Consider the following 26,379-nt stretch of genomic DNA (forward strand, 5'->3'; position numbering starts at 1 on the left):
CACAGCAACTTTGACATTGTCATAACTTTCCACATTTGAACAGTGTAGCATCCCTCATGAAGTTTTCCTCCAGCTGTGTTGCACGCCAGCTTCAAGTAAAATACCACAGAGTGTACCAAGGCCTCTTGTGTTTCAAGTAGTCATTTAGCTGGCCAGGACCTCAAAATTGTAATTAGCACTTCCTATTCAAGCGAAATTTAGACTGGGAAAGGTCAAAAACTGAATTACACAGAAAAACGATCGCTGTTGTTTTACGTCTGGCATTATTTATCACGGACGTGCGTGTATTTCTGCACATGAGAAACATTTGAACCCGTTAAGGACGGCGCCTACTTTTGTTACTGCGCATACGTTCCGCGCATCTCGAGATACTCGGTTTTCAAATGGGTGGTGCCTACCAACACAGGGATATTTTCGCACGGTTTAAAACTATGCGGACAAAGCAGAACTTATCAAGTGCTTTTGGTAACGAAAAAGAAAAGGAAAAACAGATCTTAGATCTTGAAAAATGCATGGTTACTCCCATTTTTTTTTTTTTTTGATACTAACAGCACTTGCTAACTTCTGCTTTCTCCGCAAAGTTTTAAACCGCGCAAAAATATCCCTCTATTAGTGGGCACCACCCATAGGAAATCAGAGTATCTCGAGATGCGCAGAACGTATGCGCAGTAACAAAAGTAGGCACCTTCCTTAAGCCCCAGTGGAGATTAGCTTCTCATTTCGTTTTGGAATATGGGTAAAGGATCAAACACACAGGTCATGAAGGTGAGGTTGTAGTTTACTTTCCAGCTTACATTTTGTGAAAATTTTGATTCGTGACACACGTCATGCAATTCACGATAGACATTCCAGAACTATCACGTGTTCAGATTTTATGGCCATATTGGGAAAACGTTTGTTTTTTTTTTTTCAACACACGTGCTTGATTGAGCAAACTTCATTTGGCTTCTGTAACAGTACACTTTTTCTAGCGACGGTTGGTTGGGTTAAAGACGGAAGAAAGACGTTAAACAGTAAACTGGAAAACAGTGACTTTCTTCAGTGTGACGGGTATTTCTGTCTTATCTTTACACACATTCCTCACAAGGGCAATGATCGTCGAAGTTAATTGACACCAATGAGGAGAATCTGGAATTTAATATTGAGGCTTAAACGGTTGAAGGAGTTTCTCAGTAAGTTAAAAGCCTCCACTTTAGACTTTTAGTGTTAACGTGCACTTTGTTACGCAACTGTCTTGTTAAACACCACACAAAGGACCGCTCAGAGCTAAAATCATCATTAAACTCAATTTTTGTATTAGGACTGAAATCTGAAGGTAATTTTTAAGTCAGTAGCACAGGCACACTCGGAAAAAAGAAAATCCAAGTTCTCCCAACAGGAGTCGAGCTCGTGACCTTCGGATTGCTAGTTTCTCTTTCATGTTCCTATGCTTACACTGGCGTAAATTGTTCCGTTGGTGACACTCACATATCTCACAGCAAGACATTGAACAATCTGTTGTCCTTAAAAGAGTACACTTGTAAAAGCAATGTAAAACAAAAGCTTGTGTTAATTTTCCAGACCGTGAATAAGTTTTCAGATCAATCATTTGTGTGGCATAAAACCAGCCTTGTTTAATTCAAGTCTAACGTTTGCCTTGAAGACAAACGTTAGACTTACAAGAATTACAATTTTTCTTGTTTGTTCATGGAGTGCCTGTAGTACTTACCTCAGCATCTTCCTCTCCATACAAGCTTACCGCTAAACTAAGTGACGTTAGAGACTTACAGCCTGCAAAACACTTACTAAGATCACATCCAAGGCCTCTACTTGTAGTACTGTGGTCGTTGATTGTCAAACTCAGAGTAGTTAATGTCTCACTTCTTGCCAGAGTATTACACAGTGCCAGTAACTGACCTACACTCACTTCACTGCAGCTATTGATTGTGATACTGAGAGTTGTTAATGACTTGCTCTTGGCAACACTGTCTCCTAGACTCTGCATCCAGTCTTCACTCATTTCACCATAGTTGTTGACTGTAAGAGAAAATGTAACTAATGAGGGGCTCTTCTCCAAACCACCACCCACATGATCCATCCAGTCTCCAACCACGGCCCTGTAGTTGTTGATTTTAAGAGTGAACGACGTTAATGACGTCAGTCTTGCCAAAACATTGCTTAGATGCTCCATCCAGTCTCCTTTCTCAAGAGTGTAGTTGTTGATTAGGAGAGTCATTGTCGTCAACGACAAGTTTCTTGCAGAATTGCCAAGTTTCTCCTCTCTCGAGTATACAGTGAGATGATCGAAGTTGTTGAATGTGAGTGATAGTGTACTTAATGACGTAGTTTTTGCCAAAATGTACTGCAGATACAGCATCCAGTCAATACGTGTGGAACCGTTGTTGGTGACTGTAAGAGTCAGAGTGCTTAATGCCATACACTTTGCCACAATGTCACCCAGACCAAACATCCAGCTTCCGTCTGTAACAGAGTAATGGTCGACTGTAACAGAGAGAGTAGTTAGTGACCTGTTCCTTGCCGAACTGCTTTCGAAAGCAAACGAAGAAAGAAAACAATAAGCGTTGAGTTTAAAACTAAAAACAGCCAGTGATGTGTTCTTTTTCACTGTGTAAAACGTACGCTTCACCAGGCCACTAACACCGGAGTGGCAGTTATTAACTGTCAGCCTGAATGTAGTCAATGAAACATTGCTTTCCAAACCATCACACAGACCATTCGCCCATAGTCCACCTTTGTCACAGTTGTTGACTGTAAGAGTAAGTGAAGTTAGGGACCTGTTTTTCGCCAAAGCATCGCCCAGACTCCCTATCCACTCCCCACCGTTGTGAATAGTGACAGATAGTGCTGATAATAACGTGTTCTTCGCCAAACCGTCAATCAGGCTTTGGATCCACTCTCCCCTCTTAGGACTCCGGTTGTCGATTAAAAGCGATAGTGTAGTTAGAGAATTGTTTTTCGCCAAAATATCTCTCAGTACTGGCAAGCTGGTCCTACTATTCCCACTAAAGCAGATTGCAAGAGTCAGTGTTGTCACTGACATGTTTTGTGCCAAACCTTGACCCAAATGGGTCATCCAGTCTTCATCCTTGCCACTGTAGTTGTTGGCTGTAAGGGTAAGGGTAGTTAAGAACGTGTTGTTTGCCAGGCCATTACCCAAACCATTCACGCGACTACCACTCTTGCCACTGAAGTTGTTGACTGTAAGAGCAAGTACTGTTAATGATGTGCTGTTAGTTAATACGTCGTCTAGACCGTGTGCAAAGGTTTCGCTCATGCCATTGACTGTAAGAGCAAGTTTGCTTGTTCTACTATCCTTAATTTTGGTGAAGACTGAAGGTAATAATGAAGGATCGTCAATACAGAAATCAAGACCGTTAAGGCTATTATTTGACATCGCGCAATGGACCTTCACGTAATGGTTCTGACCATTAGTTTTTAACTCTTCAAAAGCAATCTTGCCACCTCTGGTCAACTCTCCCAGAATATTTAAAGTAACGAAAGAATCGGCCTTGTGTGACTTCAAATAACTTGAGAGGCTGTTTGCAACACGATAACCAACTTTTCCGTGGATATTCACAGTGCGTCTAAAAGGCGTTGAATCTACCAAGACCTTATCTAGAGCTTCTGATCCATCATAGCTCAACTCGCCGCAAAGGTTTACTGACTGTTCTACTTTAAAACCAGTTTGTGGCAAAACAAGACAAAGATTAGCTAACTTAGCAGTTGCTATCTTTCCTTTGATACCCGGGTGGAAAATGTGCTTTCGCTTTGGCTTGTTTTCTGAAATTATACCTTTAACAACAGTCGCCCAGCTTTCTGGGAGGTCTCCAAAGACTTTAACTTCTAAAGTATCCAAGGAGCAATTTTGTAGCAAGCCTCTTTCTAGGGAGTTGAGAGCTGATTGACTCAATCTTCCATACACGGTCAGAGTAAAAGACTTTAAAACGGTTTGTACTGCAAGTCCTTCCCCAATGGTAGTTGCTAGTGAATCTAGTATCCCTCCATATAACGTGACATCAACAGAGGTCACGCATTTGTGAACTAGAATTCGTTTAAAAGCCAGTACTGCAGTGTCACTCATTGAACCATAAATCTTGAGGACAACTGACTGCAAAGGTGTATTAGCAGACAATCCCATTTCAAGAGCGCTTGCCCAAGCCTCGCCCCATTCTTCCTTCAGTTCAAAGGTTACAGTTTTCAATGCCTTGCTTGCAACCAATCCTCTACCAACAATAACAGCTTCGCGCGAAGATATGCTGTATAATGTTTTAAGAGTAAATGACGATAAAGTTGAGTTTGCAGACAGACAATTAAACAAACGTTGTGCCTCCACTGTGGCCAAGCTACATGTTAAAATACACAAAGATGCTAGTCGATGAGAACAGGACGCTAGGTAATCCACAACGTTTTCTAGTAAAGCACCAATACGTTCACGTAAAAGTTCACGTGAACGATTAAGTTCACGTTCTCCCCTTAAGTTCACGGTTAACTGTTCAGGATGTTGCAAATTCGAAAAGGTCTTGCAGTATTTCGCGACAATAAAAAGCCCCCTGTATTCATGTCCAAAGTAAATGTCAATTTCAACAGTCAACGGAAAAGGAATGAAGGTACAAAGAGCCATCGCAACCTGTTCAGCATTTCTACTTTCACTGAAACTTTCAGTAAAAAACGTTCCCTCCTCCTTTTTGCACTTGAGCCAGTCCCAGTTGTCACTCTCCAGCTTCTCACCAATCTGTCTGAAAAGGATACTCGCTTTCTCACCCAGTATACCGGACAAAAACAGAAACACTTGCCGGTATTTTACTACAATATGGTTGTGGAAGTCCAACCGAAACTCTTTGAAGATATTGACCTCTTTCTTCAATAACAGAAATGCAAGGTATGCTGCGGCCAAGTGTTCTGCAAATGTTTTGTGAAAGAAGTGGTATTCGTGCTGTGGGTTGATCTTTCTCAGACTTGCTTCCTTGAAAACGAGACCTGATATGCGAGCTGCCAGATCTTTATACATCTCTTCAAATTTTGCAAGTTCTCTTTCACGAAATGAAAGACGATCTTCTAACAGGCATTTCCAAGCTAACTCTCCCAGTGCCAGTAAACTCTGTTCAAATTCCTTCTCGAGAGCCTCGTCATCCCGGGGAGCTTCCAACTTATTTTTCGCACAGAATCTTCGTAAAATGCATCGAACAATAATCTGATAGAGCTCAGTTCGACGAGATGGAAGTTCTCCCTCATAGTCCTCAAAAACAACACAGAGAAGTAGCAAATTCAATGGATTGTTTGGTAAAGCATGGAGGAAAGAGTTTTCCTGGATTGCTTTGATAAGCCTCTCTCCTTTTGACAAATGTTCGGGCCCCAAAAGTCTGAAGTGCTTCCTGATATACTCAAAGGCATCTTTGTCAGTAAATCCTTCTATTTGCAAAAGGACATCAAAGTTAACGTTCTGCCTCAATTCTATTCCTCTCTCTTGACGCGATGTCGCCAGAAGAAAGCAGAATGGAAACATTCGTCTGCGAAGCAATCTATCCACGTGATGTTCAGCACCTACAGGTAACTCATCAAGGCCATCCAAAATTATTAGAACTTGTTCTTGGTTATAGATATCCCGGATGTAATCCCTTAACTCTTTCTTGACGTCGTCATCTTCAGGTAGAAGTTGTTCATCGATGGCTTTTATTATGTCTCCATCAATGTCCCGGCATTTTAGAAGTAACACAATCTTAAATTTAGGAAATGAACACCCTTTCGGAATTTTTCCATTTGCCCAATCATAGGCTATTTTAAGGCAGAAAGTTGTCTTGCCAATTCCTGGGCTTCCCTCTACCAGCACTGTGGAATCTTTTTTTTTTTTTTTTTTTTTTACGTGTTAAAGTTTTCATCCATCTCCACTTTTTCTTTCTAGCATCTTCCGATATTTTACGGCTTTTGAAGATGTCATACATGTACACTTCCTTATTTTCAAGCCGAAAGTCTGTGTTTCGTCTGGATAACATTGTCAATCTTGTGTAGACATCTTCAAGAGGTAACTTCAAGGTGCTCTCCAAAAGGAGGGGTCTCAAAAGAGACCGCCTGTTATACTCTGCTTTTAGAAGTCTAACAACACGGTTACGTTGCCCTACAACAAAACAGCAATCACAGTCAAAGTTGTTCTCTGCGTCAAACAGTTTATTGAGAGCATGACTATTAACATACTGCTTGTATAGGAATTTTCACTTTGATTTGCGCAAGCTTGGTCTCAAAATATACGAATTTGTTCTGAGTGCAAAATAAAAACTGAATAACCTCCCAACTTCGAATTTAAATGTTACATTACCAGACGTTGCATCTACTCAAACACGGAAACATGGTGATTGTTTAACTGGCATTTCAATAATACGTAAACTCTGAAGACTCAGCCACTGTTATGCTTTCAGTTCTCTGCCACCGCTAATCACACAAAACGTCTTAGAAAACAGAGACATACAGCTTAAGACCCAAGATGTTTAGACTGGCAGATTTCGATCCAATCCATTTTGTCAGTTTAAGTGTTTATGGGGTCCCGTTGTTGTCTCCTTAATCATGATTGACAGAAGGTGGGATTTAATGATCAGAGTCTGCATGTTATTAAAACGCGCTGTAAAAATTTAATATTAAATACCTTACGTACCAACTAAAGTAACAAGAGCAATCCCATTACTTTTTCTTAACACTGCCCTTCAATAAGTCTGGGAGTAGCAGTGTAGATACATGTATTAAGTTTTCGCTTTGTGTTTTTGCAGCAACATAGCTGCTTTCAAGCAATAGAGGACACAGCTTCAACCTCATCCCAGAATCTCTTTGACACTTGCCATTTTTAACTCGTAAATGTGCGTATACGAAATGAATGATTCGTGGACACCATGCAGGAATGAGACGTGACCTTAAAGGTATACAACGTTGTTCGCATTGTATTTGGTTGGCCCAGAACTCGAAACATAAATCGTATTTGACACATAGTTCCTTCAATTAACTATGTTTGACACTTATCCACTTATTCTGTATTCTACGCCGCTTAGATTTTTAGCCGTTCCGCTCAGCGAGATTGAACTTCTTGAATAGTTTTGTATTTTTTAAGAACGTTTTAATTTTGAAAATAGTTTGGAGCCTTGAAGGGGTTGGCTTTCAAAGGCGAATAAAAGGGAAAAAATATCTCCATTACCTCAGGAGATTTGAACCCTGGACCCTTTGCTTCAATCTCGGTCTTGAGGAGTTTTCAACGGCGGAATGCGGCGAAGGTTTACAGCCCATTGAGTAATCAGTGAAACAAGCGAGTGACATTTCCCCCACATTATTATAACTCGCTCATTATGCATGCACGCATTCACGAGTTAAAAATAAGCCTTCCACTGCTACAATATTATCGATTCCTCCAAGAGTACCACATGGCAAAACAGAAGATACAACATCTTATTGACTACATATTCTGCCAACATAACACATTTTTCAGCTTCTATAAATACATTTAAATTAAGGACGTCTACAGTAAAAGGTAGTTACCTCCACAAACAAGAGTAAACAGTCTGAGTCTCTTGGAAGTCTGAGGGGCACTAGAACATGAACCTTTGTTGTTTGCTGGTGTCTCTTCCCTAAAAGAATCTAAAATGAAAAATAACAAACAAGATAATAGAACGACTGGGTTCAAGGTTTTAGGCAGCTGGCTGTTTCAGGCAACATATGAGCACTCACTTCTTGGAAAAAAAAATGCACTCAATCTTTTACAAATATTACCAGCTTGTATGAGAGAACAGATGCCTTTTGTTTTCCGGCTAAGGTGTCTACTCTTGCAGACTACTAGTATTGGTTCCCTTGTTGTCAATTCCTGGCCAGAGGCCTGACTAGGGTCACTCTAGGTTAGTCTGTCACCACTAACAGTCCTTCTCAGGACAACACTCACCCAGATTATTATAATTTATGTACTTATGACATGACTCCTTTGTCCAAATATTTACTCTATTTCTCTATTAACCTTTATAAACAGTATTTAAAGGGGAAGTATCACGCAAATTTGATGTCATTTCAAAACCCCAAAATGTTTGTCTGACAACAGAAACAAAAAATAATTGTCTAGTTTTGTTATAAATTAACACCCCAGTGCAAAAAAACTGTTGATTAGTGCCTCTGGCCAGAGACAGAGTAGGTTGGAATGGATTGAAACTTGAAAAATGTTAGGCTAATGTTTTTCAAGTTTTCGTATTTTTGTTTCCAAAATGCGCTAGAACAGAGTACGAGTTGTTCCTGTCAAGAATTGAGTTGATTTCTCTCCTCTCGTTGTTCTATAATTATTTTGTAGCAAAGTGAAGGTCTTATTTCACCATTTTTAACAAAAGAGGTCAAAAACCCCATGATACTTCCCCTTTAAAGTGTTTGAGCTTATTTCAAGTTTTCAAGTTGTCAAGTTTTTTTCCCATGATAAAAAGAAAAACAAGATAGTGTAATAATAACATAATAACATAACTAGGTGGTGCGGAAGTCCATGAGAAACCACAAGGCTTTTAAATAATTCGCCCCCTTTATATTTCCAATTTAGTTAGTAAAATTAATAAAAGCATGTAGGATATTTCTGCAGACTAATTTAAAATTTATATATTTCTCATAGATGAGAAAAAGATTAGATCACCAATGACTCCATCATGTGGAATCATTCACACTTTGCAGTGGACAACATTGCTTTTTCAATTACAGTGCAACGAACTCAACCGGGGCCACCCAACATTGATCAGCCAATCACAGGTCACGTTCCAACAAAGGAGTCTGGCTTTGGTAGCTTGTAAACCAATCAAAAAAGAGAACATTTCTTTAAATTTCAAACTGTCGGTTTTTTTGGTGGCCTCGGTTGAGTTCGTTGCACTGTAACTATATACAGCAATGGGAAAGCAGAATAAATTATACAGAATCCACCTACCATCAGATCCACTTCTTTGGTGAGCTTGAGTGTCGGTAGGGAAACCCAACGGATTACAATCTACTGCTAAAGGATGGCTTCCAAGCTGAGCAGGTGAATAACCTTAAAAAAAAAGATTTAGTTACATATTAATTAACGTACATAATTATTTTACAAAGACAAAATGGAGAAAGATAACATACACATTAATTGCTTTGAGAATGACTCACAAAACTAATCTATACTGTAATGTGCAGGAGAGCGTTTGGAATAGGACAGGTCAGAATGCACATGCATCAATTTAACAATTGTGTTTAAACAAATGCCCTAGTGGTCCAGTGTGACAACCACTACACCACCAGGACAACCAATTGAAGAGATAATTTGTGAGGTTTGGTTTGGTTTCAAGGTGACAGAGTAGTAGAAGCCTATCACTCTATTATTTTGTAACCCATTTAAGGATCAAATTCATAATGCTCAACGCAAGTAGGTTACAAGGAATCGAGGATCCAGTGAAGGATATAGGATATAAACAACATATATAACGTAAACATGCTTTGTAACAGCTCTAATGTTAACTAGCTTTACATAATATATATGTATTAGTATTTCAGTTCCATGCCTACCTTGAATTCCACTTCTCACATGAGTTTGATAACCTGCAGGGAAAGGAAGCTGACTGTATCCTGCTCCTGAAGACTGACTCCCAACAGAGAAACCTTGAGAGGGGACAATTGTAATAAGCAAACTTGTATGTCATTATACTCATAAAAAAGACACTAGACAAGTAAAAAGGGTGGATCTTGAAGTACCTCAGATCACAGCCTGTGAATGCCGAGGGCTTTTCCAGCTCCACAACAGTGTTAAATTATATAACAAAGAAAATTATATTCACACAATAAACAGATTTTTAGGGTCAATTTAAATAAGGATTTGATTTTAACACTGACTTTTAAAATGTCTCATAAATGCCATTTGATGGTTGTTGGGATTATTCAAAATGTTCTACCTCCTGCTCCAGTTCTCAAATGAGTTTGAAAGGCTTCAGGGAAAGAAAGCTGACTGTAACCTGCTACTGAAGACTGACTTCCACCTGAAAAACCTTCAGAGGGGAAAATTGTAAATATTATAAGCAAACTGGTATGTCATTATACTTATAAAGGGAGTCACTAGACAAATGGAAAGGTGGGTCTTGAAGTACCTCAGATCAGAGCCTGCAAAAGCAGGGGCCTTTTCTAGCTCAACAACAGGGGTAGTGTATGACAAGGAAAATCATATTCACACAGTTACGACATTTTTTGAGCCAATTTAAATCAGGATTTTAATTGAAAACTGACTATCTGGGAGGGGGGGGGGGGGGGGGCAGATTCTGCCTGCAGTGACTTTGAACCTGTGAATAACTTTTTTTAATATTTGTGCAAACCCCATGAAACTTCAGGAATGTTTGGAAATTTATCTGGGAAGAACTTGATGCTGTTGGTTAGTGTTTGTTGACTTTGATGTTATCATGGCAACCAATTTTTCACAGGCAGTTTCTTCACAAAATGAAAAATCCGTTTTTAAAACGAAAATTTTAGTTTTAGTTTTATTGTAATTGTTTTAGGTATTTCCTACCTACCTTCAATTCCACTTCTCAAATGTGTTTGTGAGGCTGCAGGGAAAGGAAGCTGACCGTAACCTGCTACTGAAGACTGACTTACACCAGAAAAACCTTCAGAAGGGAAAATTATAATAAAAGCAAACTTGTATGTCCTTATTATCATAAAGAAATACACTGAATGAATGGAAAGATGGGTTCTGAATTCCTTACATCACAGCTTATGATGCAGAAGCCTTTTCCAGCTCTTGATTCACCCACAGGTGAAATAAGGACTGAAAGAATTCTCTCCTGTGCCAGGCTATTCAGATCATTAAATTTTGCAGGGCAGAAAATAAGGCTCAGACAAAAGCATTAAATTAATTTAGCATATGGCAAAGAAAATTATGTTCAGACAGTAAAATCAATTTAAATAAATGTTTATTTTATTTCAAAACTGACCGTTAAAAATCTTTTCTTAATGCCATGCTGGGGCGGATCTAGGGGTGGTTCGGGTGGTTCGGTCGAACCCCCTAAACTGAACGTAAAAACGTACAAAAAACACGCGAATAAAAAAAGTGAACCAACTCTGCTAATAGATATATTAGTTGGAGAATTATATTTCTTTGTGTCGTTGTACGCGAAAACAGCAATAAAAACAAGACAAATTTGTGCCTAGTTGAAAATGGCCTCTAGTACGTCCGCTTGAGCTATAAAATTACTACTTATTAACGTTTACACGTCCCGCCAAAACTGATAGTTTACGCCAAATCTGCCAATCATTCAAATTTCAGCATTACGTAAAGCCGCGACGTTCTTTGGAAATCAGAGTTGTGGATCGTTCTCTCAGTGAGTCAAAGATTGCGCCGGGAGTATTTTAAAGAGAAAATTTACTTAAACATTCCTCAACGTCAACTTACGACTTAATATGTCGAAGGGGACAAAGCAACCACAAATTCATCGGTTTTTCGGACCGTCATTTTTGACATTACCTTAAAGCTGGTTAAAGGCTACCTTTGGACCACCATGTCGACAGAAAGATTGTCTGGCTTGGCGCTCATGAATATTCACCACAAGAAACCCGTGGATTATGATGCTGATGTCCAGAAATTTGCAGAACAGCAACCCCGGAGAATGTTGCGGGCTGATCCCATTTTTGAGGAATCATGAATTTTTAATTTGAATGAATTTAAAATGTTTATCCGTCTCGATTTTTGTCAGTGTTAAGAAAATACATCCTTTAAACTACTGTAGTTAGCACAAAAATGGAGGTGACTTTAGAGCAATCAAAGCACTTCAAATTGCCCCTGAAAATGCTGGAAATCGCATTTCAGAGGCCCTAAAATAAAAAAATTAAAAGAAATGGACCCCCCTAGGGGCTACCGCCTTTGGCGCCCGTTTATCCAAACCCCCCTTCGTCAAATCCTGGAGCCGCCCCAGCCATGTGACAGTTATTGGGATTACACAAAATGTTTTCGCCTACCTTCTGTTCCACTTGTCAGACGTGTTTGAGAGGCTGCAGGGAAAGGAAGCTGACTGTAACCTGCTACTGAAGACTGACTTCCAACAGACAAACCTTCAGGGGGGAAAATTACAAAAAGAAAAAATAAATACACAAAATAGCATCTTAAGAGTTCAAGTTGCAAAAATCTGAGATCAGTGAGTTGTAACTTTCAAAATCCAACATCCTGAAGTCGTTTGATATATGATATTGCAGTTGTGGAAATTTGACATCAGTGAGTTGTGAGAATGTGACATCTAAATTGTGCAGTCCCAGAAAAAATCCACACCCATGCCAAGGATGGTCACTGGAAATTCTTAGAGGAAGGGGGGGGGGGGGGGGGGGCTTAAAAGGCAAAATTATAGAAGCAACGTATGAAGCTTAACTGGAATTTCCTTTTGGAGGGAGGGTACAAAACAAAAAACCTTCCGTGGGGGGAGTATGGATATTTTTATAGAACTGCATATTGCAAAAATCTGACATTCAAGTGCAATCCTTCTAAGCTAGTCCCTCATACATGTTCATGCTGTAATTATGTCTATCATTAATTTTTAGGAGTTTGTGCCTCATCAGGGGTTCCAAATACTCAAGACATATATTATAGCACAAGGCCATACTTCATTGGTTTCTCAATCTTTGGAACCCCTTCTAAGGCACACCCTGTGGTGCTCTGTCCTTGTTTTTCTCAATGAAAAAAATAGGGGGACTGTTATCAAAATGATACAACAGTCACCATCTAATAAACACCGTCCGATTTTGTAACACATGACATATTTTGCCCAATAATACCTGGTAATAATAACAACAAGAAGCTGTTTACAGCTTATACTCGGGCCATATTTGACTACGTGGTGCGTAAAGCCTACAATCTTTTAACAGTGATAACCTCCAGCATCGCCAATTCCCCCAAATAGATAGCCTGCGAGCAAGCTGTCTTGGGGGTGGATCCTCTTTCCCCCTCCCACCCCCTACCCCCAGGAGAGCTTGCTCGCAGGCTACCAAATAGATAGATACAGAGATATAGTGAGGCAATAAGTAACCACCAGATAGAATTGCATTTCTTGCAGTCAGAATGAAATACAGGGGGAAAACGACATTTGTCATACGAATGCTTTTTATAATCCCAGGGCTTTAATCCTTACATTTTCACCTTTCGTTTAGAGACAGAAACCATTTGTACGGTCCTAATATGTATGTGACGCCAGGTCAATGACGGATCGTAATTTTCAGTATGATCTAGACCCGGGGGGGGGGGGGGGTACTCCTTTATGTGACCTTAACGGGGACGTGCGGCCCGATAGGTTATGGTTTTCAGGGTGTTTTGTCTTGAACAGGGTATCTATTTCATCACTTTCTGTTTTAAACAGGGTATCCCTACATGGCCTAATGGCTCAAACAGATTGTGATCGCCAACGCATTAGAATACAGTAAGAAACTAGTGTACTGTATTCTTATTTCATTCTAGTCTTAAACAGGGTGTGATTTTGGGTTAAATGTCTTAGAAAGGGCCTGAAAATTTTGATTTCTAACTTAAACGGGATAGGGAAATCGGAGAATTGTGTCTTAAACAGGGTAAGGGTTTGAACGCCTGGGCCGCACCTCCCTACCCAAGCATCTGTTGTGTCCCCCCCCCCTCCCCGGGGATCTAGAGTAACGTTACGCATCACGTGTACATTTATATCCTTGTACGTTTTTCAATGTTTTGCTGTTTATATTTTTAAATGAAATTCAGGGCTAAGCATTTGTTATTCACCTTTCATTTGAAGGCAGAAACCGTTTCTACATTGATTGTTTTTCTATAGTAAACGTGAGACATCTTTATCTATCTTGGCCCGCAAGGTCATAGACTGATTAAGTTGCCAAATTTTCGGCTAAACAAAACTAACCTTGAGGCACTCAGGTTAGCCTAAACTGAAAAACACTCCGGTCCGCCTAAAGAGCACTCCAGTTAGCCTAAATAGCACTTAGGTTAGCTTAAATAGCTCCCCGGTTAGCTTAATGGTTAGAAGTTTATGTTGGGGTTGTTCATGCCTCGCACGTCTGGCTCGCATATTGTAAACACTCCTCACGGCCTGAAAACAAAGGACACGACCGAGAATTTAAAGAATTTGACAACACGACCGAAAACTTAACTCGTACCAGCCGAGTACAAAAAATGAGACCAAGAACAATTATTATAACTCGTGGAACGAAGTCTTATCATTACAATATAATAATTATAGATAATTACCAATTCTTGTTTTCTTAAATGTTTCTTGAAATGTAATGTAATGTACAGTAATCATTATTTATATTGGTGCCGGAAAAAAAAAATGTTTCGGATCAATGTTCATCCACCTTCAGTACAAATCCCATCAGTGGGTGTGAAATAAATACAAAAAGTAGAGTACAATAAAGCTAATTACAACAAATTACAATGTGACAAGAAATTATAAACTTAAGTTAAAATGTAGCTAATTACAGCGTGATGATGACAAAGGAACAGAGCAGAAAATACATACTGAGTAGACAAACAAAACTGAGTACAGCTGTAGCTGTGATAATAGTGATTTTGTTTTGTTTGTCTATTCAGTATGTATTTCCTGTTCAGTTCCTTTGTCATAAATTGTTAATTAGTTACTATATTTTTACTTTCCTTGAAAATGAATACCAAATGTAAGTTACTATATTGTGGCACAAGTATGTGATCGTTTTCAAAACTGGTATCAGCCCACCTTAAAACAGATGTATAAACTTCAATAAATATTGAAGTGATAGTTATGTAGACAAATCTGATTAGCTGGCATTCTTTTACATACTGAGTTCCTCTACCTGGTTTAGGCCGAAGGCTGACATAGTGATGTTCATGCAGGTGTCCCAACACAAGCTGGCTGCTGCTGCTAACATCATGTTCTGGGTGGATAGTTAAGTCATGTGACAGACTGCTGATCACATGAATGCATGTTTTAAAGCAGTTTGCCGCAGCATGGAGAATGATGTGATCACCCCATGTCCCATCTGCTGCCATGTTTCTTAGGTAATCAGGCCAAGACTGATGTCCATGTACAAAGTTAAACAGTTCTGTCCCATCTTGCTGCAAGAGAAGAACATAACAATTTACAAAAAATGTCAATTGAAAGCTTCACCCAGTGATCAACTGGAGGGTAAAGCTTTTCACTAAATTGACAAGTGCATCGATCCACAACAAACCAAATTATACAAAAACATGTTAATTGTTCCATAATTTAATTAATCCAACAAGTTATGCATTCAGTTGTTAATGAATAACTGAAGCATTGGATACAATGCAATTTCAGAGCTTTGCTTGGCTTTAAGCATCCAGGTGATATTAGCCCTTGAGTAATGTACCAACTGTCCAAGAAATAGCAACCATGTTAGAATTGATTTCTGCCTTTTCTTGCAAAATGAAATCAGCAAGATATGAACCAACAATTGAGTTTTATCTTGATAGAGGTATTTTTCAGCCAGTGACACAGGCATATTGTACTCGGAAAAAGAAAATCTGAATTCTCCCCCCTAACAGAGTTGAATCTTTGACCTTCCATTTGGATGTCATACATGTAGCACTCAGCTACAAGAGACTTGTGGGAGCTAAGACAATTAAACTACATTCATGCAGTGACAAACATCTGCATACTGTTAGGATTTGAATGTGATATCGTGTTAATTGTGATGAATAACAATAGAGGTATATAATTTCTTTCAGTCAGCCAGTTTGGCATACATGTATGTACTAGAAAAAGAAACTCAAGTTCTACCATTTTATTGCTTTGCTTGATTTGTATAACCATAAAATGAAACCAAACTCGCTTGTTCGACATAACCAATACTACATTGTAACTTACCAGTGTAGGGTTCTCTTTGAGGTATTGGACTATGTGCTGCCTCAATGCTTCATGAGAGATTTGGATTCCTTTCACCAGGCTCAGTTGTTCTGATAATGCATAGAACATGCAATTCCCTGATGCTTTGTTATCAGAGATTATCAAGCCTTTGCCTGAAGCAATTTTCTTTAACTCTCCAAGATGTGTGTTGCTGATGATCTGGCCTGCATCATATCGCATTTGCTCAAGACCACGGAAAATTTGTTCAGCTGTCATAACTAAAACCACCAATAAAAGGAATAACAAGTGTATTTCCGAGAATCCCATAATTATAATATTTATAGAGTATACAAGTATCAAAAAGCTAAATATTATTTAACAAGGCAACAAGACATGCGCAGCTAACAGTTTTTGCAAATGTTACAAGTACATGTTGACAAATTGAAGGTCTGAGAGCATAACCGACTTATGTCGAATTTTAGCCCGGTTTTCGATTTTGCTCAGATTTGTCCAAATTTTTGCTCTCCCTGGTCTTGAAACTCCTTGAGAAAACCAAACATGAACAGAACAAAAACCACTTGCTTACTATTTCTCTCTTGTTAATTCTACCACAGAACTTTACTTCTCTCCCACCCCCTCCCCCTATGTAATGACAACCGAACACAGACAGCCAAAAAACCACTCACTTACTGTTTCTCTCTTCGTAATTCTACCAAAGTTACTTCTCCCTCCCCCCGTCCCCTTTATGCAATGTTGATGTGGGTAGTGATGCTTGCCAGGAAACTGTTCGTGACACAAAAGACAACATTGAGTCAGGGGGAGAAGGGGGGATTTGGTAGTTTGCTTGTGTACAAGTGAACGCACTTGGAGGGCAAATTTTGTTATAGGTTATGTCCATGTCAGACTCGTTTTCCAAATTACCGGTAGCCTAAAAGTTTCCACTGTCCACGAGCCGTGTTTAGTCGCACCAGTTGTTGTTTCTATAAGTAACGTTTGTGATGACATCATGGTTTGCTTTTGCGGGTTGTAACAAGCCCCAAAATAGATCAAGGGGGTCGGGATAAACAACTTGCGTGTCATACTGGTTTGTTGGTTTTGCTTTTGTTTAGTGAAGTTTGTAAACGCACAACATCTATGGATCTTTTGAAAAGTTTTGAAATTGACGAATGCAGTTCACAGGAACTGGTCGAAACGTTGTCCAAAGAATCCCTCCTTGGTAGTGACGACTGTGCCGTGGCGAAATTTTCAATTTGATTATCAAATCCCGCGGGAGCATCAGAGACAAATCCCGCCATGTGCAGGGTGTTTTGCAAGCCTTAGTTGTGGTTTACCAGGCTTGAAATTCGGTATGTAACGCTTAACTTAACAATTTCAAGTCAATGATTCCATAAAAGTACGATTAACATATTAGATTTTCAACGGTTAACACCAACTGCTCGTCAAAAGAATAGATAGTCAGTACCTTTCAATAGAACTGCCGTTGATCATTGTTAATCGTTGAAATGGCTACATTTCTTCCTGTTAATCGTGTGGAATTCTAGTATTTTGCGTTATCAAGAGTGATATGTCAACAAACAGGACAAAGCTGGATTTTACGCCAGGAAATGGACACATTTTCTCTTGGAGAATGTAACTGTTTACATTTCTGACATTCCTGTCACACACGTAGTAGTTTGTAACAGAATCAAATAAAAGCACGACAGTATTCTTTTTGTTGCTCCCGCAAAAAAGACCGCTTTCATGTGCCGTGTTTCAAAGACAACACTAGTGTATATTGAATACCAGTATTTAATACTCAGTGCATTGTCCTTTTGGTCATCTAGTGTCTATAATGTTATCGATATATCTTAACAAGATGGTAACATTTCTCAATGGCATTAACACGAAACACACATTGGCGTAAAAAAAAATACTGGACAATGGTTTTCAATCGAATTGCAGTTCACATGCAAAAATTTGGACAAATGCGAGCAAAATCGAAAAACGGGCTGAAATTCGTCATAAGTCGGTTATGCTCCCAGCCCTTCAATTGTTGTCAGTGTGTCAGTGATTGTTGTCATTAGAAAACTAATTCCCGCCTACCTTCTGTTCCACTTGTCAGCTGAGTTTGAGAGGCTGCAGGGAAACGAAGCTTACTGTTAACTGCTACTGAAGACTGACTTCCAATAGAAAAACCTTCAGAGGGGAAAAATGTAATAAGCAAAATTAACCAACATAGCATCTTAGGACTGTAAAGATACACGGTGCTAATTTGAAGCAGCAACATCTCAATAATATACAGTGCTGTACAAAATGTACTGGACTAAGCATCTCAGACTTGTAACAATCAGCAGACCAATGCATTAACATTCTTTACCAATCAATTTAAGCATACAGTAAAACAAGGCTGCTTGCACAGCCATCAGACATACATGTGTACAGTGTATGGGCTGCATTATCACCATAACAATAATTATTATAATGATTTAAGAGCGCCTGCCTGTAAAAATCAGACAAATTCTAAATTTCATGGCAAGGGTGGAAAATTCGATTTCTTTCATATTTTAAGGTCAGATAGGCTAGGATATAACTAAAATCACTGTATAGTTTTTTTGGTGAAATATCCTTTTATTTCAAAGAAAAATGCAAATAACGAAAATCCGTTAAAATCGTCATTTGAGGCGCTAAATTATTACACGGGTTTGAGAGCTTCGCGTGCGAGAACAAATCATTTCCCCGCTTTTAAAACACTTAAATCTTTTTTTACAATCTTTAAATATCTTTTGGAATGATTTTGGGAAATATTGCGTCGTTCTGTGTATGCGAAATAATTTAATTTCGAAGGCATACAATTCACTGCAGTAAAAGTACTTCGTGAATAAAATTAATTTTCACCATGTTCGAAACCTTCAAATCGATTAAGCTTCTGGTGGTTGAATGTTAGAAGGATGGTCTATGGATTCCTGTAAAAATTTCTTTGGGCAAATGATGAAGAGCGACGTGAGAGCTTTTCAAAGTCCGTACAAAATGCAAATATTTGACCCCCCGCGGTAAACTTTGTAGTCGCGGGTCAGACATAATTTTTCGTCCGTGTTCATGTCTTGACCCATATTAGGTTAAAATAAGCACATAGAAAAACATTTCGAAATGTTCTTACCTTATAATATGCTTAAAGACAGGTCCAAATGCCATTTTAGCACGATTCTCTGGTCGTTCGTCGCATAAGTTTGAGCCGGCTGTTTGTATTAAACGTCCGATGTACCGTAGTTACTAAAACAAGGAATGACCTAAAATGATCTAAAATGACCTAAAATGACCTAAAATGATCTAAAATGACCTAAAATGATCTGAAATGACCTAAAATGACCTAAAATGATCTAAAATGATCTAAAATGACCTAAAATGATCTAAAATGATTTTATTTCTTTAATTTTATAACAAAGACTAGTGAGCAGCACAACAGAAGACTTCTTGTAGTTTATTTCCGACGCGTTTCGTCTCTACCGGAGACTTCTTCAGGGAAATTCCCGATAGTTACTGTATCACAACCGCGGCTTTGATTGATGCAACGTGTCTAGTTTTTCCCCAGCAACGTGGTTTTGATTGGTGCGAAGTTCCAAGTTTCGCTCAGCAACGTGGTTTTGATTGGTACGAAGTGCCTAGTTTTTCTCCAGCAACGCGGTTTTGATTGGTACGAAGCGAAGTTCTATGTTTCGCCCAGCAAGGCGGTTTTGATTGATGCCGCATTTTATATGGAACTGGCATAAAGTTACAATTCATTCATGCGCTACCCTTGACTTGTTAACTGCGTGGTTATTATCACGGTTTTCGACGCCATTTTGACGAGTAGGCAAAAACAGTGTTTGTATGGAAATCCGATGTCAAATAATTTTAATAAAACATCGCTTCTGAAAAATTCATGAATTGGAAACTTATGGCACTAGAAAGAGGATTAAGAAAAAAATTGGAGGGACGTAGCTGTGCCAGAAAGCGTCCAGTCGTGTTTTGAATTTTTCATACTTTGTCTGCATAGCGAACCAGCCGTGAACTGCTACTAAAAATAGTTCGCCGGAAAAAAATAGCGAAAACCGTGATAAGGCCTATTGATGCACAGATATGCCTTTACATTGTTTACAAAAGCGTTTTATCAGTGTTTACACAAGTATTTAGCCTTGTCGTGTGGCTTTTAATGTGCGACCGGAAAACGAACCCGAAAAACATTGGTCAGTGCCGATATTTTTGGGTCTTCCAGACCGACCAAAAAAAAAAAAAAGATTCGCTCTAGTGCGGTTTGTTTACGCAACTTTGTCATCGAATTGGCTTACGTGCAACTATCGGCACTTTTCTAGTCTTCTTCTGTCTTTCCGGCAGTTCACAGCAGCTTCCTGGTATCAGCCTTTACTTTGGGAAGCACTCAGTTCTGTAATTCTGTAATTTTATCTTGGTTTCACTTCATTTAGATCATTTAAGAATATTTCAGATTTATTTTAGATCATTTTAGGTCATTTTAGATCATTTTAGGTCATTTTAGGTCATTTTAGGTCATTTTAGATCATTTTAGGTCATTTTAGATCATTTTAGGTCATTCCTTGTTTTAGTAACTACGCCGATGTACACTACGCAAACTGGTCGAATACAAATCTTTGATCAACTTTCGGCGCATTTCATCAAGACTGCATCTTTTTCGATGGCTAAGTCATTTGTAAAGTATTGCTTGGTTTGCAGTGCACGAAAATATAACATCTGATCGCTGCTAGAATGACAAAAAATGTCGGCGCTTTCAGTCTATCTTTATCTATCTTGCATTGCAGGGAGTTGTTTGTTCGTCACGCAATACAATGTCCTGGATATTTTAGGGGGGTGGAGGAGGGTGAAAATGCGAAATGCTTGATAACTGAACATGAACATGCTCAAGGCAACAACAACAACAATTAAAAAAGTGATACCTTTCGTTATGTTATTTTTCCGTTGCTAAAATCCAGATAATTTATGTATTGGCAAACTCATTTGCGCGCGCAGGCATGGTTGTTGGGAGCGTTGCCATTGTGGGGTGAGGGGGGGGGGGGGGGGAATAAGATTTTACTAAACAGTGTCAGTACTTACTGACAAAGATCACTACACATCCTTTAGCTAGTTCTTTCCATCTTTAAATGCAATAGATCCTAGTATGAAACCAAAAATATCCCTCATTGCAGGCATCTAGTTGTCATACTATGTCATGGGCATGGGCGAGGACTAAAATGCTTGAAAAGTGCACGAGGTACTAGTCCTGGAACTAGTACATACTCTAGGTTTGAAACACAAAACTGCAAAATTCAAAAAAAACAAAAAAAACAAAAAGCAATTTATTTAAGGAATTTTGTCTTTCCTTGCTTGCTTCATCATTGGTAAGCCCCAATATTAATTTATCACCGGTTGCAGGCTAGCACTATTCTTAGACAGTGTTAGACTGATAACAGCTTTTCGGGCCTTCATTTTTCTTACTCCTCTTAGTTATGCAAGTCCGTTCACCAAAACATGAAAAAAAAATTACCTCAACTAAACAGCTTGCGCAAGGCTATAACAGCTTGTAAGTGGTAGGTTAAAAGACTGGACGTAACTCTGATCGCTGCAGGTAAGTGTGCTGTCCTTGACAGGTAGATAGGGCTAGTAACAGGTTATGGCAGTCTGTTGACATAACTCAAGCGAGGAGCAGAATCGGCTTCTATATATTGACTAATGAATGCAGTCTGAAATGTGAAAGAGTGCTCTGTTTCCAACCTGATGGGCAACACTTAGGGCCTAGTTAATGCCTTATTACCTACGGACCAGAGGAGGGGTGGGGTGGGGAAGGGCGTGGGAGGAGATTGGTATAAAACCAGCCTGTAATAACCTATCTCCCTTCGAGTTACTGTTATACCTTCACTTTCCTTGCCTAATTTCCTTGCCACATGATGGTTTCGGCCTCAAATTTGATACGCTCTTTGCTCCTCCATTTATTTAATTTTGAAAACAAGTAAGCACCCCACACCGTCTCCCCCATCCCTCACAAAAAAAAAAAAAATGTTCCGATCCTACAGTTGATAATAATAATAACCGGTGTTTATGTGGTGCTGGCGTGGGGTGGGGCTTCTGACAGGAGGGGTGCTCTCGGGACGGATGATGTTGTGGCCCACGCGCGTTACGTAACACCATAATTTCCTTTAGGTGGTATCCAGACACGTTTGGTGGCTTGTACCGCGAAGTCGCAGTGTTGTACCACCAACAAGGGCCTTAAAAGAACTACAACCCTCCATTTTCAGTGTAACAAACTTGACTTCAAAAAAAATTCACTTGTGCCCCCCTCTAAGCATACAAACGGCGCCAAGTAACTAGCACGACCAGAATTTGTTTACTTAGTAACTATTTGGCGATTCTTTCTCACGCCGAATGGCCATAGCCATAGCCATAAATTCGACTGAAATCTTTTAGCGATTTTATTTTTAAATTTAGAAAGATCTTCAAATTAAATATTGTTTAATTTAGACATCATAAATTTGATAGTATTTGAAAAACAACACACTTAACGATGTAACATGCAAATGAATGAACACCCGAGGAAAACAAACGAACGGCAATATTTTTCGCAGGGGCGCATTCTTTCTTTCATTGCTATTTATCAACAATTTATACGGGAAATGCGCTATTCGGGGTCATCTGCCTGAAGAAAAAAAAGACTTTTCTGTTCGGTTTTTTGGTTTCATACTAGGATCTATTGTATTAAAAAATTGAAAGAACTAGCTTAAGGATGTAGTTATCTCCTTCAGTAAGTACTGATACTATTTTCGTAAAATGTAATATCCACCCCCCCGAACGCTCCTAACAAGCCAGCCCGTGCGCACAAACGAATTCGTGAATGAATAAATTATCTGGATTTTAGCAAGGAAAAAGAACGTAACTAAAGGTACCACTATCTTAATTGTTGTTGTTGTCTTGGGTATACCTGTTCAGTAATCAAGCATTTTCGCATTTTCACCCTCCTCCACCCCCCCTAAAGTGGCCATGAGTGGTATTGCGTGACGAACAAACGGCTCCCTGCAATGCATGCATGCAAGATATGGATAGACTGAACATCCTGAAAGCGCCGACATTTTTTGTCATTCTAGCAGCGATCAGATGTTATATTTTCGTGCACTGTAAACCAAGCAATACTTCACAAATGACTTAGCCATCGAAAAAGATGCAGTCTTGATGAAATGCGCCGAAAGTTGATCAAAGATTTGTATTCGACCAGATTGCGTAGTGTACATCGGACGTTTAATACAAACAGCCGGCTCAAACTTATGCGACGAACGACCAGAGAATCGTGCTAAAATGGCATTTGGACCTGTCTTTAAGCATATTATAAGGTAAGAACATTTCGAAATGTTTTTCTATGTGCTTATTTTAACCTAATATGGGTCAAGACATGAACACGGACGAAAAATTATGTCTGACCCGCGACTACAAAGTTTACCGCGGGGGGTCAAATATTTGCATTTTGTACGGACTTTGAAAAGCTCTCACGTCGCTCTTCATCATTTGCCCAAAGAAATTTTTACAGGAATCCATAGACCATCCTTCTAACATTCAACCACCAGAAGCTTAATCGATTTGAAGGTTTCGAACATGGTGAAAATTAATTTTATTCACGAAGTACTTTTACTGCAGTGAATTGTATGCCCTCGAAATTAAATTATTTCGCATACACAGAACGACGCAATATTTCCCAAAATCATTCCAAAAGATATTTAAAGATTGTAAAAAAAGATTTAAGTGTTTTAAAAGCGGGGAAATGATTTGTTCTCGCACGCGAAGCTCTCAAACCCGTGTAATAATTTAGCGCCTCAAATGACGATTTTAACGGATTTTCGTTATTTGCATTTTTCTTTGAAATAAAAGGATATTTCACCGAAAAAACTATACAGTGATTTTAGTTATATCCTAGCCTATCTGACCTTAAAATATGAAAGAAATCGAATTTTCCACCCTTGCCGCGATATGTTTGATTTTTACGGACAGGCGCTCTTAAAAGCGTGGTGAGAATAGAAATACATGTATGTCCTGTATCATTAATAATAATATTAATGGAAGACTTTATAAATTCAAAGGAATTTAATCCAGATATTCAATGAATAAATTTGCAAGTGTTTCTTGAGGCCAGCGCCCATTTTGTCATCATTTCATGAATTGACCTCTCTTTCCCAAACCCATTTTCTGGGGTATTTGTTCTTGTTTAAGTAAATATAATGAAAGATCAATAAGTAACAGCTCTATACCACAGGTCACATCACCCACAATTAAACCAATAAAGGAATTTTACCTGAAGTGATGCTCGTCATTCTTTGCACAAGTAACCTGCACTGCTCCTCCCAGTTGTACATCTTTCCATACTCTTCACTAATAGACTTAGTTTCTGCAAGTCGTAAATTCCTTCTTTTCTGACGGACACTCCTGATTGCCTCGGCCCACCTGTTAGGATCCTCTGAATCGACTACACAGTTTGAACCATGGAGCACATTCTTAAGAGCTTCTCCAAGACCAGAGTTGCCACTTACAAGCACAGGAAGACCAGCAGATAAAGCTTCAAGAGCAGGCAGACCAAACCCCTCGGATCTTGACGGCATAATAGCAAGATCTACCTCACAAAACTGCTCAGCCAACTGCTCTCTTTCTTTGAAACCACGTACAACAAGTTGATCACGGGAAATGCCTTGCTGGAACAACATTTCTGCTACTTGCTGCTCTTTTCCACTTTCTACTCCAACAACCTTCAGTTTGTAGGGCTGTGACATGTCTTTCAACTTTGCAATTGCCTTGGCAGCAATGTCATAACCTTTCAGCTGCAAGTCTTCACTCTCACCATTCCCTAACAACAGAACAGAAAATGTTCTTCTTTCCTTAGAAGCTTGCTTTACATCAGCAAACTCAGAGAAGATGCCTGGGGTGAGGTTGAGAACATTTTGATCTTTCTGAAAGGGACGCAGATATCCTGAGAAAGCTTCCGCCAGCTTGGGTCCAACTGCTACGACTTGATCAGACAATTCACAGAGTTTGACTTCTAATTTGTGCTTTTCCTCTCCTTTAGAAACAGCATCTGCAACATTTTTGAACATTCCAAGTTCTTCAGGGTCAGTATGGACAACCTGAATCCATTTACAGTCATGGTGACGTTTTATGACTTGTACTTGTTTACCAAGCTGAACTCCATGGCCTATCACACAGTCCATAACGTGACCTTTTGGAATAGTTGCCAACCAATCAACTGGGTCATAACCAGGCATTTCTTGTGCTTTAATGAGATGGACATTGTGACCAGCAGCAACTCTTTTATCCTCTTCACTGCATTCTGGGAGATAGACACTGACTTTCACATCAGGGAACTTTGCTAACTGAATGGCAAGCTCTCTGTTGATGGTTGACACACCTCCTTTTGTTGACCTCCATTCACTGCTTATAAGAGTCACTCTCAATGTTCTTCCGAGGGAAAAACTTGGGGCTTCCTCTTCATGACCTTCCTGTGATGTACAGGCTATGTTAAGAAAGGAGGACTCCTAAAAGGCAATATATTTACCGATAAGCTGCCAGCATTGTGTTTCTTTCTCAATTCAATTAGTTAACTAAAGGCAAAGAATATTGCAATGGGCAAATTATTATAAATATGCAGATCCATTTTCTGCTTTGAGAAAACAGTGTTTTACTTGAAGTGAGAAGGTAAAACTTGATTTGCAGCTGCAAAAACATTCTGGAATTTTAGAATGTCTACTGGAATGCAAAAACAAACAAATTCACTAATCCCCTTGAAATTGGCACACTCCACCCTCATCTTCAAAATCAACCCATTCTCTTCATGACTGTCTGTACAAGATTGGCTGATCAGCTTAGGAGTCATAACATGAATTTGAGAATTTACTGAAAGTTTGTGGTTTGGGGAAAATTGGTATACAGCATATGAATGTCAGCATGCTGTGAGTGTTCAGTGCAATGTGCTAGTATGTCTGTACATGTAACTGAGGCTGCACAGATTATTGTATCTTGTTTTACATCAAAACTTACTATGTGTAACTTCAGAGCGTGTGCACATAAAAATCGAATGTTGCACGGCAAACTTTCAAATTTTGAAAATAGCTGAAACTTTGGCTATTAGTAGTCCATATTAAGTTATTCATTGGTGTGTGGTTCATTTATTAAATAACTTTTTCATTTGGCAGAAAATGACCAAGATTGATTTCATAGTCCGACACGAGAAAATTCGGGTTGAAAAATCAGTCATTTTGAAGCAACCCACTTGCCCTACTGATAAAGCTAGAAGACATCTATTTGTTATCAGCTTGTTCGACAACCTTTTCAGGTTTTATCATTTAATTCTTGTCAGGATCGATCAAGCTTGTAATACTGAGACCGACCAGAAAAAAAGGGACCCGTTACTCTATAGAAATCGCTTTCTAAATTGAAAACATAATTAATTTTATCCTACTACCTTTATCACAAATCAAATGAAACTGTAAGAGTGAAGTAAGGAGGAAATGGGCTTTCAACTAAAATAAAAATTTTTCTGGGGAAACTTAATCGTGCTCTGGGAAGAGCGCTCAAAATCTGACAGAAT

At 39.1% G+C, this 26,379-nt stretch overlaps 3 protein-coding genes across 3 annotated transcripts in view; all 3 read right to left on the reverse strand.

The window, feature by feature from the left end:
- Positions 1-26,379, reverse strand: part of LOC146463494 (uncharacterized) — a 333,098-nt gene that overhangs the window by 70,395 nt on the left and 236,324 nt on the right. The window contains exons 18-19 of the mRNA XM_085084383.1: positions 11,956-12,048; positions 10,515-10,607 (exon numbers count right to left, since the gene is read on the reverse strand). Coding sequence (XP_084940509.1) covers positions 10,515-10,607; positions 11,956-12,048 — 186 coding nt within the window. The remainder of the gene's footprint in view (positions 1-10,514; positions 10,608-11,955; positions 12,049-26,379) is intronic.
- On the reverse strand, positions 475-6,322 carry LOC146463498 (uncharacterized). Its single transcript, XM_085084324.1, has 2 exons — positions 6,311-6,322; positions 475-5,716 (listed from the first exon to the last, which is right to left on the reverse strand). The coding sequence occupies exons 1-2, from the start codon at positions 6,320-6,322 to the stop codon at positions 1,685-1,687; spliced, it is 4,044 nt and encodes a 1,347-aa protein (XP_084940450.1). The 3' UTR covers positions 475-1,684.
- LOC146463499 (uncharacterized) overlaps positions 15,585-26,379 on the reverse strand; it is a 137,293-nt gene continuing 126,498 nt past the window's right edge. The window contains exons 4-6 of the mRNA XM_085084325.1: positions 24,097-25,327; positions 17,880-17,972; positions 15,585-16,075 (exon numbers count right to left, since the gene is read on the reverse strand). Coding sequence (XP_084940451.1) covers positions 15,585-16,075; positions 17,880-17,972; positions 24,097-25,327 — 1,815 coding nt within the window. The remainder of the gene's footprint in view (positions 16,076-17,879; positions 17,973-24,096; positions 25,328-26,379) is intronic.

This window comes from Pavona decussata, unplaced genomic scaffold (assembly GCF_977016875.1).
Source record: "Pavona decussata unplaced genomic scaffold, jaPavDecu1.1 SCAFFOLD_175, whole genome shotgun sequence".
Taxonomy (NCBI): Eukaryota; Metazoa; Cnidaria; class Anthozoa; order Scleractinia; family Agariciidae; genus Pavona; species Pavona decussata.